This window comes from Podarcis bocagei, assembly GCF_964188305.1.
Source record: "Podarcis bocagei genome assembly, chromosome: 1".
NCBI classification, from domain to species: Eukaryota; Metazoa; Chordata; class Lepidosauria; order Squamata; family Lacertidae; genus Podarcis; species Podarcis bocagei.
Window position 1 is genome coordinate 43,919,914 of NC_138125.1, and position 13,993 is coordinate 43,933,906.

Consider the following 13,993-nt stretch of genomic DNA (forward strand, 5'->3'; position numbering starts at 1 on the left):
CAAGAGATGTACTCCGCAGCTTTAAGGAAAAGCTAGCCTTCCAGAGAGCTTTCCCCATATCACACTCGAACCAGGTATTGCCGTGTTGTTCTGCATGTATGGCCTTCCTTTGCACGTTGCACTGTTTTGCACGTTCGACATTTAGCATGCCCCGTTATGCTCAACATAACATGTGAAGTGTCAACATTTTCTTTCCCCCACAAGTGTTTCACACGAACGTACATCAGGTAGTTGGAGACAGTAGTGGCTCCCTGTGGTGTTTCTACCGTGTAAATATGGTGTGTGTGTAAGATATGTATTACTTTCTATGTTGTGAAGCAGGCGTTTGCTAACTTCTTAATTTGTGCCTATATCTACTGAAATGGATTTAGTGCCCTAAAGCTAACACTAGTAGCTAAAGGCATTGGGATACAGAAGCTAGGGACCGTCCTTCCAAAAAAGAAAACGAAAAGTGCTTTCATTCAGCTGAGCCTGCTGGGTTGAGCATCTTGACTCACTGCATGATATCGGTCTCATCTCTTCATTTCTGCATGCTACAGCCTCTTCATCTTCCAAGTGATGACACTGTTTATTTGCCTCAGCTAGAGATCTGCTACCAAGCTGCTCCTCTGACAGATGCAGCATAACACAAATAAAATGTTAATAGGGAAATTCAGGGGAAGGTAGAGGGACTGGATGGAGGGCCAACATTTCTCTGGTAAGAATTTTCGGATCGGTTTTTGAAATATTTCCTTTTAGGTGCTTCACCGCCAACCTATTGGAAAATGTTAGCCCGGCCCAGAGAATATTCAGTGAAAAGCCACCCCAAATGTCTCTGGCCATGAATGAAAATGGGGACTGGCTGGCGCAGCTGTAGATCTAGTTTAATAACTGTCTAATACCATTTTCATCGTAGGGAGGGAAGCAGCAGGCTTGGCACCTGCCCCTTTCAGTCTTACCTTCTCAGCTCGTTGCTTCTTTCATCTACTAATCTAGCTCCGTTCAGTATTACCTGAGCCAAAGGCTGTGTACAAACCATCCATTGAAAGCACATGACTTGCCCCCAAAGAATCTGGAGCACTGTAGATCATTAAGGGTGCTGGGAATTGTAGCTTTGTGAGGGGTAAACTACGGTTGCTGGGATTCTTTGATGGCAACTACATACTTCAAATCAGGAGTTGTCAACCTGCTACCTACCGCCCACTAGTGGGTGTTTCAGGATTCTAGGTGGGCGGTAGGGGGTTCTACAGCACAAGCTGAATCTTCCTTCCATTGAGCACTGGTGGGCGGTAAGGAAATTTTACCATCAAGAAAGATGCATTAGTGGGCGGTAGGTATAAAAAGGTTGACTACGCCTGCTTTAAATGGATGGTGTGTATGGAGCCAAAATTTATCAGAAGAGAATTTTGAGAAACATTTGAGAACATTCCTTTTGACCACCCCAGAACTATAAAATGAGGAGGTTCTAATTCTGATTGGAGCAGTAGTGCTGGGGAAGGGAGTGTCTAATGTTTCCCTCCTGTGTCATTTCCCCCAAAGAGAAATCACTCCCAAGTTGTTACACTAGTCCTGCTGGTGAATAATAGGCAGGTACTTACTTATATTAGGGACGCGGGTGGCGCTGTGGGTTAAACCACAGAGCCTAGGACTTGACGATCAGAAGGTCGGCGGTTCAAATCCCCATGATGGGGTGAGCTCCCGTTGCTAGGTCCCTGCTCCTGCCAACCTAGCAGTTCGAAAGCACATCAAAGTGCAAGTAGATAAATAGGTACCGCTCCGGCGGGAAGGTAAATGGCGTTTCCGTGTGCTTCGCCAGATGTGGCTTAGTCATGCTGACCACATGACCCGGAAGCTGTACACCAGCTCCCTCGGCCAATAAAGTGAGATGAGCGTTGCAACCCCAGAGTTGGCCACGACTGGACCTAATGGTCAGGGGTCCCTTTACCTTTACTTACTTACTTATATTATGCATCTCTTTCCTTCTAGCAAGATGGCTAAATGCAGTGTGTGTGTGTGTTTAAGAGAGAGAGAGATTTCAGTCCAGAAACAGCACAGCATCTCCCCTTCTCTAGCTCCACTGCTCCAGTCAAAATTGCAGGCTTCACCCCTTCCAAATGGCTGCTTTAAAGAGGAAGCTGAGAGATGGTGACTTGTTTTATCTCTGACTGCAGTGAGAGAGACCAACCATTAGGCTGTCTTAGGGTATGTTCACATTAGTAGCTTGAAACACGCAAGGCCACCCCCTTCCCCCTGCGTTTCAAGCCCCATTTTCACATCAGAGAGGGCGCAGGGATGTCTAACATGTATGGCCTTTTTGGTCTGAAGGTTAAATGCTGAGACTTCAAGGCAACCTCTAGTTTGGCTGGGCCTCTCTCAAATAACGTGATAGGATTTCCCTCTCAGCTCCCCCTTATTCCACCCCAAGAGGAATGGAATAATTTGGTCGTACATGGTGCTAAAAACCGAGCTCCATTACTATATACACCTCCTCTCCATCTTTGTAAATGGAGAGCGGACATGACAAACAAGGTACCCCCGAGGAGCAAAGGGCGCAGGCCCCCAGCCACAGGACTGCTCCACAGAGCCCCCCAAGCATGCATGCTAATGTCATTTACCTAACCATTCTGGGATGGGGAAGGCACTTTTTAGCCACTTATTTATTTGGGGGGGGGGTTAAAAGAAGAGCCTAATTTCAGGACAGAGTGAGGCAGGTAGGTGGCTTGTTCTCCAGCTATGAAGACTTGGGGGAATACTGTATTTTTTGCTCTATAAGACTCACTTTTTCTCTCCTAGAAAGTAAGGGGAAATGTGTGTGCGTCTTATGGAGCGAATGCAGGCTGCACAGCTATCACAGAAGCCAGAATAGCAAGAGGGATTGCTGCTTTCACTGCGCAGCGATCCCTCTTGCTGTTCTGGCTTCTGAGATTCAGAATATTTTTTTTCTTTTTTTCCTCCTCCAAAAACTAGGTGCGTCTTGTGGTCTGGTGCGTCTTATAGAGCGAAAAATACGGTAGTTACAGGTACAGCCTAGTATGTCACCATGCGCCTAGGTAATCTGAACCAATAACTTGTGAACCCAGAGCATGAGCCAGTGACCTGCTCCCACCAGCACCCACTCTGAAACCTGGTGCCAGATTACACCAGTAGCCAGTGTGGGTTTTAACTGGCAAGGTTAAAAGAAAAATGTCCCTCCCCCCTTTAGCCACCTAAGAGACAGAGAGAGAGAGAGAGAGAGAGAGAGAGAGAGAGAGAGAGAGAGAGAGAAATGAATGAAACAGAAAATGAAATGAAATGGCAGCTTCTTGTTTTCCTTTCACTCCTTTCCAGTTTGTCCCAAGTGATTGCTGAGTGGCCGGTTGCTGTCTTAGTGCTCTGTTCGGTGACCGTGTTGGTCTGTACGCTGGTGAGCGTATTAGTGGGAAATTTGCCTGATTTTTCTGAGCCCTTGATGGTAAGTTTCTTTTGCAGATGATCTGCCTCAGGGACATACAGTATCCTTCCATGTAAAAGTTGGTTACCCTCTTCCCATGCATTAGAGTTGCCCTGGCAAATACTTGTAGGTGCCTAATAAGATTTCTTCTCCCACAGACTTCCAATAAAATATGTACAGAGTGTCAGTTTGCATTTCTTAGTACAGAAAGTATTGATCTTTCCTATTCTAATTAGTTCAAGAAGGTTCAGGAAGCTTCTCTGTGTGAAAGAAACAAGCAGAAGGTTCCGGGTGTTTGGGTTATTCCTTCAGAGAAGCTGAGTACAGCTGGTTTAAACTGGTTCTGTTATCTCTTCTGTCAAGGTCATGCTGACTATAATAATAGGCCAGAAGGAGCCTGGGTTTCACTTTCTCTATGTTTCTTCCTTCTGTTGTGGTGTTCTGTACATAGTGTTAAGGTTTAGACTTATTATAAGTTATTGTAAGTTTCAGTTAAGTCTGCTGCAACTGGACTTCTTATGGACAGTGCCAATCCTGAACGTATTGGATTTGTGACCATTATGCTCATTTGCCTTCAGTAGCAGTGAAGCTCTGCTGGATGAAATATTAATTGCCTCTGGTCTATTTTTTGGGAATCCTGCAATGTGTTTAAGTTTTTACTCTGCTAACTATACATTGGAGTTCTGCTCTGGATCAATGTTGAGTAAAATTTCCACTACAAAGGGAACATTATAAGTGCTGTCGTCTTTTTAAACCACTCTTGTAGATTTTCAGAAGTCATTAAATAACCTGACCTTAATAAAGTCCTTATTTAAATTATGGCATTTTCTGGTGTGGGGTGGCTAAATCCAAACTTTACATATTAGGCAAAATCCTCGTAGCAAAAGTCCTATTGACATGGATGGGAGCTGCACAAGAGATTTGCATTGAATTGAAATGAACTGGAATTTGTTCAATCCCATTAAATTAATGGGCGATCTTACCTATCAAAACACTTCATTAAAATGGGTCCAGACTTGGTTTGCTCAGGATTAATTCTGGTTATCCAGTCTTGAAATCTTAAACTTGTACATGTTTCAGAAGAAAGGACTCATCTGAACATACACATTAGATTAGTGCTGTAGCCAATGGTGTGTTGTAAATAGAAATGCCCTTGTATAACATCTTGAAATATGTACATTTTTATATTTATAAATAGGGATTTGAGCCACGAGACACCGACATAGGCAGGAAGCTCACCGTCTGGAAGAATATGAAAAGCCACACAGGCTATAAGAAGATTCTCTCTCTTTCCCCTCACACTGACAACAGGTACATGTTTTGAGGGCAGGGATATGGATTACAGATCTTCAACTACAGCAGGGATGTCCAACTTCCAAGAGACTGCGATCTACTCCCACTATAAAAACACTGGCAGTGATCTACCCATTGGATTAACCAAAGTTGTTGAGCTTTTTGGGAGGAGACTTCACTAAAAGCTCAACACGATCAACCTGGAACGCCCCGCAACCGGTAGATCGCGATCAACCCATTGAACATCCCTGCTCTAGAAAGAACAATGCCCATTTCTTATTATGTTATGTATTGTGGAACCATCAATATACGTGGTGCTTAACAGCATAAAATAGGAACTGAAAAAAGACTAGTCTATATTTCCACACTGGAGGAGGCAACAATGTGTGGGGCAGGAAGCACAGGGATAACAAACAAGAGGCACAGAGGCTTGTCTCCTAAGATGTTAATTATTATGGTTTCCTACCATATTTCTGTTTCCTACCATATTTCTGTGAGTCAGATATTCAGGCAATGTGTTTCCATGGAAACTAATCGTTAGCCAGTCTTCCTTAGGTCTTCTGAATGGTGCAAAAGCTGGCCTCCCATCCCCCAAGGATGATGATGATGCTAACCACCACCACCACCGCTTTATTATTTATATCCCGCCCATCTGGCTGGGTTTCCCCAGCCACTCTGGGCAGCTTACAGCATATACAAAACATAGGTGTGATCAACGTGTCTGGAGGGCTGGCCTAAGGCATCTTATTTATAGAGGGAAGAGCAAGACATTATAGCCAGGAGTTTTGTTGGGGGGGGGGAGTTATTGAGCTTTTGGAGGGGAGGTCACAGGTAAAAATCTCCTCAATAAAAAGACATTATGGGGGACAGGCTTCTGTTGGGGGTGCAGAAACTCAGTGAATTATTTTTAATGCTTTTCAATAATTTTTGAGGATTTAAATTTTTTGAGGATTTCACATGGGCTATGCCCAGTGCTTCCCCCCCCCCCCAAAAAAAAAATATGTTTAGGGGTACTCTCATTTTGACCCCAGAAAAAAGCACTGGCTATGCCCATGTTACCCACCCCACTTCCTGCACAGTGGCAGTTGGCTCTTACTTCATCACTGGCAATGGGGCACTGCCCTTCACCCCTGAGACAAACAGGCGAGTTTAAAGGGTGCAGGATGGGCTGTGCCACACACCTCTCTTCTCACCCTCACCCTCTCCCTGATGTGGGGCAGTGGATTTAGCTGCCCCTTGGAGTGCTTAAAGCAGGGGTAGGCAACCTAAGGCCCCGGGGCTGGATGCGGCCTTCTCAATCCGGCCTGCGGACAGTCCGGGAATCAGTGTGTTTTTACATGAGAAGAATGTGTCCTTTTATTTAAAATGCATCTCTGGGTTATTTGTGGGGCCTGCCTGGTGTTTTTACACGAGTAGAATGTGTCCTTTTATTTAAAATGCACCTTTGGGTCATTTGTGGAGCATGGGAAACCATTCATTCCCCCCCCCCCGAAAAAATATAGTCCAGCCCACCACATGGTCTGAGGGATGGTGGACTGGCCCATGGCTGGAAAAGGTTGTTGACCCCTGGCTTCAAGTATCCCACCGCCTACGGCCAGCCTTTATATTTGTAAATAAATGCAAACAAGACACACCATGGGCTGCTTCCAAATGAAACAGTGTCAGCACTCGGTAAGTGCTGCATCCCAGGAATTTCCGCTGCTTGAAGAAGTTGGGTGAGCATAGGCATAGGTGAACTTAAGGAGCATCACAGAAGTCTCCCTCATCCTCTCCTCCTTCCTGCATTCATCTACTACCTCTCTGTGCCCCCCAAAGAAGAAACCCTCTCTGTGGGGTGAGGTGACAGGTCTCTAGGAAGCAGGAGGGGGCAGGAACTTACTTAGGTTACACTGCTGTTTACATTCCCTCCAAACATCCTGTAGGATCCAAGCCTGGCAGAGGAGAAGGGCAAGAGAGCAGGGAGAAGGAGAAGTTTTTCTTACAGCTCTGCATTGTAAAAGCCATGCAGATGAGTTGCAGAACCATGCCCAGTTCAGGACAATGTTGTTTCTTTTTTTGCTAGTTACGGGGACATAGGCATGAACCGAGGGCAGAGATCCATACAAGGCGAACGAGAAGCAAGAAGAAGGAGGATGGTGGAGCCAGACTATGAAAAGGATGGCTTCTTTTGTGGACCCCCAGGTATGCTTTGTTTGAGATTGCCCTCCAGAACTGACCAAGGCAAGACAGTAAGGACGTTTTCTGTGATCCCCCTGGAGACCTCAGGGTATAGGGCGGTATATAAATTCAATAAAGAACAACAACAATAAATATTTTTTCTTATGGAAGGTTTTTGAAGCTGCCTCATTCCATATACTCATTTAAGAGCCTTCAGCTTGCATGATACACCCTTCAGTGCAGATCTGTAACTAATAAGAGGCGTCATTTCCTATTTTACAAGCAGGGAAGCAAAGTGAGAGCTTTTATTTCTTTATATTTATATACCGCTCTTCATCGTAAGATCTCAGGGTGGTTCAGAGAGTAAAATACAGGATGAAAATATGAAAATAAGTAAGACAAAAATAGCAAAACCACACCCACCCCCCCGCTTCCCACAGACACATTTAAAAGGCTGCAGAATATTAATCAGCTTAGAGTTGGCCAATATTGTGTGGTGTGTGTGTCCACGCGCATTAGTATTAGTGAAAGGACTCAGAGATGCTTCTTATCCCCCAGCCTCAAAAACCCACAAGTGCAACATTGGTAATCCAAGGACATGGGTATAAACTGGAATGATTTGCTGCTTTGAGGGTTTTAAAATAAAATAAAATAAAGTAGTGTATAGATTTTATGAAATAAAATAATAAATTAAATAAATGACCAGACACAGGATGCCAATTAAAACCAAGCTAACAGGAAAAGAAAATGAATAAGATTAGATAGTTGTGGCATAGCCCAAGTTTAAGTGAGTTAAGGTAACCAATGGTTTAAGCAAACAGGGTAAGTCTTGTTGTATGGTTACCTCTTTGGAAAGCAGAGTTATACAAGGACAGTGAAAGCAGCCTACAGCATCATTCCCCCCCCCCCAACCCACATGTCTACAGCTTGTTCCAAGTAGTTTGTCAGGTATCTTTGCTGTTACATAACTGTACCTACTATTTTGGCCCTTAGGGAAAAGTTATTCTCAGCTGGTATTTATGTCCACAACTGCTGGAAGCTTATGGAACTTGAAAGCAATACAATCCATGTGTCAAATGGAGCAGGACAAGGTTGGTATTGCTGTAAGGAATATGCACACACTTATACTCCTGGGTTGTTTTAACTTCAGGCTAACACTTCTGAATCAGTGTGAAATCCTTACTTCCAGATATAGTTTTTCCCCCCCTCTCTCTCTCATACACACAGAGAGGAACATAGGAGGTGCCTTAGTCAGACCACTGGTCCAGCTCGCTCAGTATTGTCTCCATAGGCTAGCAGAGGCTCTCCAGAGTTTCAGATAAGAGATATTCCAGCCCTGCCTAGAGATTTTGGGGACTGAACCTGAGACTTTCTGCTCTGCCACTGAGCTACAAGCCTCCCCACAAATTCTGTAGAACGCTACATCCTGAAACACAACACTATGCTTTAAAAGACGATTGAAATAGGGGGCGTGTGTGAACAAAATCTTTAAAAGTCCCCATCCTCAGAACAAGACATTTGTCAAAAGGATAAGCTAGAAATGGAAGTGTGGCAGGCCTAATTCATTCTTTTTCCCTTTGGCTTTTCCAGATCCGTTCTCATGCAGAGTTTGGGAATCTCTGCCAGCGTACTGAAGCCAACGAATGCTGTCCAAGTTGGTCTCTTGGAAACTTTATCGCAGCCCTCTACAACCGGTCTTCTTGTTTAGAGGTTACCGAAGCCGATGTTTCCCACACCCTCGTGCTCCTTCGTTCGTGTGCCCCCGACTATCACAAAGGTGTCCTTGTCCCTCCTTGCATCGGTCCCAAGACTGAAAGAGACAAGCACACCCAGTGCTCCAAAATCCCAGAGAAATGCACTCGCTTCCGTGCTGTTTACCAGCTTCTTCATTTCCTTGTTGACCGAGATTTTCTCAGTCCACAGACAGTGGGATACCAAGTGCCAACCCTGAAATACAGCCTGCTGTTCTTGCCTATGATGAAAGGAGCATCCATGATGGGCATCTACCTGAACAACCTTGAGTCGTGGGACTTGTTTGATAATTACACGTCCATTACTGGGATGGATCTCGGCCTTAAGCAGACATTATTCCAGCACTACCTATTACTGGATACCGTGTATGCAGTCTTGGCGATACTGGCCATATTTCTAAGCATATTTTTTTATTTGCGCTCGGTCTTTATTACTTTTATCACCTTAATTATTGTCTTTGGTACCTTGATGATTTCCTATTTCTTGTACAAGGTGGCCTTTAGATTCTCCTACTTCCCTTTTGTAAACCTAACAGCGGTAGTCATTCTCAGCAGTCTTTGTGCCAACCACACCTTTGTCTTTTTCGACCTCTGGAACCTGAGCAAGAGCCAGAACCCATCCGCCGGGCTACTGCAGTGGGTAAGACTAACCATGCACCACTTTGGGTATCTCATGCTAGCATCTTGCCTGACGACTGGTGCTGCTTTCTACGCCAGCTACATGAGTTACATAACCGCCATTCGATGCTTTGCCATCTACATGGGCACCTCTGTCCTGGTGAACTTGGTCTTCATGCTGACCTGGCTTCCTTCCACCGTTGTGCTGTATGAACGTTACCTAGCAAGGAACTGTGTCTATAAACCAGAGGGCTATTGGAATAACAGCGGGCACAAGAGTGTCATTCTCTCTCTCCACCACATCCTCAGGCGTATCCAGAAAACCTGGCACGAAACTGCCAAGTTATTATTTGAGAAAGTTCTTCCTTGTGGGGTGATAAAGTTCCGCTATATATGGATCTGCTGGTTTACCGCCTTGGCTATAGGGGGTGCCTACATTTCCTGTCTGAACCCTAGGCTCAAACTGCCTTCTCTAGAGATGTCATCTGTGCAGGTTTTCAGGCTAAGTCACCCCTTTGAGAGGTATGATGCCGAATATTGTAACGAGTTTATGTTCGAAAGGCTGGAGCGAGGAGAAGACCTGCACATGCCCGTCACTATTATATGGGGTGTACTCCCAGTGGACAATGGGGATCACTTTAACCCCAAGAGCAATGGCACTCTGGTGATGGACCCAGCATTTACCATTGAAAATTCTGAAGCTCAGCTATGGCTGCTGGACTTTTGCCAAAAAGTTAAAAACCAGACTTTTTACTACTCTGAACTGGAACAAAAACCCACCGTTTGCTTCATGGAAGAATTTCACCGGTGGATGGATAGCCGTCAGTGCTCTAAGAGAGATCACAGCTTCAACCTCTGCTGTAATCACTTCTCCTTCCCATACAGCAGAGAAGTCTTCCTTCATTGCATCAAGATGATGATCATGGAACAAAACAGAGACGAGGCTGAGACTCAGGACCTAGGCCTCAGATTTGATGAAAGGGGCAACCTGGTTGCTTTGGTGCTACAATTTCAAACCATTTACCACTACAGCTTCAACTATAGCAAGGCCAAGCATTTCTATGATGAAATTGGCCTCTGGATAAGAGAAGAGATGAAGGCAGCCCCCATGGGGCTTCAGAACGGCTGGTTCACCAGCAAGCTGGAGCTCTACAATCTCCAGCACAGCGTGGACACAGAGAGTATGGTAGTGCTGGGCTTATCAATAGCCATCTCATTTGTGGTTCTTTTGCTCACAACTTGGAACGTCCTTCTTAGCTTGTTCTCCGCCGCAGCAATTACAGGCACCGTTCTGGTAACTGTCGGCCTGTTGGTCCTCCTGGAGTGGCAGCTCAACGCGGTGGAGTCTCTCTTCATTTCGGCAGCAGTGGGTCTCTCCGTTGACTTCACGGTCAACTACTGCATATCCTACCACTTGTGTCCGCATCCTGATCGCCTGAGCCGCGTAGCCTTCTCCCTGAAGCAGATGAGCTGTGCCACTGTCATGGGGACTTCGGCTTTATTTTCGGCAGGTGTCATCATGCTCCCTGCCACCGTGCTGGCCTACAGGAAGCTGGGCATTTTTGTGATGATGATCAAGTGTGTCAGTTGTGGCTTTGCGAGCTTCTTCTTCCAGTCTCTGTGCTGCTTCTTTGGCCCGGAGAAGAATTGTGGACAAATAATTTGGCCTTGCACTCGTGCTCTAAAAAACTATTCGGACGACCCGAGCTCTTCCAACAGAACGTTTACCTGTGGGGGAAATGAGAAGCAGAGTAGGTTACAAAAAGATCAGGAATCCAACAGTGCAAATGAACAGTACGAGCTCCAGCCTTTGGCCAGGAAGCTTAGTGACAGCTTTGACAACAGCACCTCCACAAGCAAGTTGTCCAATCGCCCATCTGTCTTATCTGAAGACATTCAGCTCCAAGATAGCAAGTGCTCTGGAATGGAAGTTCATCCTTCCTCTGAAAAGGACAGACAGAAGCTGGAACAGAGTGCAGGCCGTCATGTAGCCCTTTGCCAATGTCCAGCCCTGCAAACATCTTCTCCTTACAAACCTGGAAGCAGCTCAGGAAATGAAGCAGAAAGTCATAGGGACAGGCCTTGCAGAGACTGCAGATGTAAAAAATATGGCCATAAAGCTTGGGACCATCTTCAGTCAGCCAGCACAGTCGATGAAAAACTGCTGAATAAATCTCACTCCTCAAGCAACACCGATCAACAAAAATCAGATTATACCTCAGAAAATAGTAATGTACCAGAAACTGAAATGTATGAACTCCACAGATGCCTTTATTCTACTGGCAGCTCTTTCAGTGCTCAGAATGTCTCCAGTGAGACATCCCTGAGTGACTTTGAACCAAGCGTAAAACTCATGGAATCCGCCAGTTATTGCCCAGGTCATTTAGATGTAGCTGGTTCTTGCTGTCCAACTCAAAGAGGTCACCTGAATGGAAAAAGAGACACCCTGAGGCTGGACCTGAGGGAGACTGTCTTTGACACATCGGCTTCAGCATCCCAGCAAAACAGTGGTTTGAGGAAAACTCAAAGGTTAGGAGTAGGGGGCGAGGATCCAGTTGTCTTGCCAAACAGCAAACCAGATATGCCTGATGTTTGGATCAAGCGGTCTGGCGCCCAAAACTCTGGATACTGAAATGAACATCTCAGAGGAAATAATTGCTATTTCAGGGGCAAGGATAATTAATTTCCATTTTGAGTAGTGAGTATAAAACTTTTCCAAAAACGAGAACAAGTTGCATTTTTACAAAGCCAGCAAACCTGGTGCGGATTAGAGGCAGATGTTATTGCAGTGTCAGCTGTTCAACTGCCTGCTCCATAGACAGTGCCATATTCTCTATTATACTGCAGGATTATTAAGCAAGAGTTCTTTGTCATTCTCTCCAGTGCAATTCGTTTTGGAGTAAACGGAGAGGCATGATGATGAGTGGAATAAGTGTGAAGTAAATGGCTCAAAGGATATCTTAAAGACAAAGGGAAACCCTTTTCTAAAACATCATTGCTACTAACCGACTGAATATTGATGGTGTGACACAAAAGGTGTCTTTTAGCTCAGTCATCCCTCTTTTCACCATCAGTCAAACAAATCTCCTTAGGGAAATTGTACTCAGATAGCTGAAAGTAATATTATCTGGTGTACTTTCTTTCAAAGACTAACCAGTAGCCCTTCAAAAATAATGGTGGTTGCTCTCCCCTCCAATTTTTCCCTACAATGTAATTTACAAGTGGAACCTGCAAGAAATTGTATTGCAGCGTGGAACATTTCTGTTCTGGGGTCCAGCCAGCCAGCCATGCCTTTCCCTAGATATGCTGTTCCATTACCCCCTCCAGTTTTCCACCTCCCTGCCAGTCAGGATTCTGTGGCCACTGAGCATGCTCAGTCCTCATTGGGTTCCTATTTTTGCCCCCTTAAGTCTGCCCCTCCTACTTATTTTGTGCCCTTCTGCAAACCTTAGTCCCCCTGCTGATAACTTCCTCTTGTGCGTGGATGGTGAAGTTTTGGCTGCAGAAGAGCTGGCACGCAGAGAACAAGTTCGTTATTAACATATAAGATCCCTAAACCAGAAATTCAGCATATGTTTCTCTTTCCCACTGACAGTGTGCTTAAAATTCATCAGACATTTTTCTTGTAATTCTTCATTTTCTGATATGGGTAATTTGTGTTTCACCTTAGCGGCTAGTATTTCATTCAAAGCTGTACAGAGATGTCCAAGTTTGCATATTTATGGAATCCTGCAATTTACTTTCTCTCTCTCCATTGGCCATGTCACACCCTGCCCTGGCTCTCTCAACCATCACAATCTTTTTACATTTACTTGTCAAAGTGATATCCCAGCGTAAAAAATAAACATGTTTCCTAAACCGGTCTCAAAATCTTAATAATTTTTGTTTGCACAGCTAACTGTGTGATTATATTATTCATACATGGACAGAGTTCCACCCACCACCCATACCAAGATCCAGGGCTCTCTGTACTTTCACACACACCATTCCTTCCATCACTATTTAACTACCACTGTACTCTTCCCTGTGGGTTCACATGTGTTTTCTTAGCAGGCCAGTTCTATCCTATAAAGCAAACAGAAGTGTGCAGTAGCTGAACAGATGTACTGAAAATGTAAAGGAACCTCTTGCCAAACATTTTTGCTTACTGAATTAAATTAGAAAAGGGGCAAGGCTGTAAGTTTTCCTTGACACCAGCCTCCCACAAGCTGGTGCTCCACATGCTTTGAACTCCAACTCCCATCAACCCCAGACAGCATGATCAACAGTCAGGGATTATGAGAGTTGCACAGTGGTACCTCGGGTTAAGAATTCGTTCTGGAGGTCCGTTCTTCACCTGAAACTGTTCTTAACCTGAGGTACCACTTTAGCTAATGGGGCCATCCTGAAGCAAAGTTCTTAACCCGAGGTACTATTTCTGGGTTAGCGGAGTCTGTAACCCGAGGTACCACTGTAGTTCAAAACATCTGGAGTACACCAGAGAGGGGATGTCGGTTTCACACAATCCAATGTCGCCACATTATTGCTCTCTGGCTGTTTGAAGGGGTAAAGGTAAAGGTACCCCTGACGGTTAGGTCCACTTGCACAAAAGCAGGACAAACCCCCACAGAACATCTGTGGCATGAAACGTTACAGGATTTCACCGGAAGCTGTTGGACATGCACTGCCTGGACGTACATGAATCTCAGGCTAGAGTGCAACAAGCCAAACCAAGGCAGGAAATAATGAGGTTGTTGACTTTTTGTTTTTCGGCCAAAAAGAAAAA

General features: G+C 45.0%; 1 protein-coding gene across 2 annotated transcripts in view; it reads left to right on the plus strand.

Annotated features, from left to right (window-relative positions):
• Window positions 1–13,090, plus strand: part of DISP2 (dispatched RND transporter family member 2) — a 29,089-nt gene extending 15,999 nt beyond the window's left edge. For both annotated transcript variants that reach the window (XM_081207867.1, XM_081207868.1), the window contains 5 exons: window positions 3,307–3,430; window positions 4,608–4,720; window positions 6,765–6,883; window positions 7,853–7,950; window positions 8,450–13,090. In XM_081207867.1, coding sequence (XP_081063993.1) covers window positions 3,307–3,430; window positions 4,608–4,720; window positions 6,765–6,883; window positions 7,853–7,950; window positions 8,450–11,860 — 3,865 coding nt within the window. In that variant the 3' untranslated portion in view covers window positions 11,861–13,090. The remainder of the gene's footprint in view (window positions 1–3,306; window positions 3,431–4,607; window positions 4,721–6,764; window positions 6,884–7,852; window positions 7,951–8,449) is intronic.
• The last annotated feature ends 903 nt before the right edge of the window (window positions 13,091–13,993 follow it).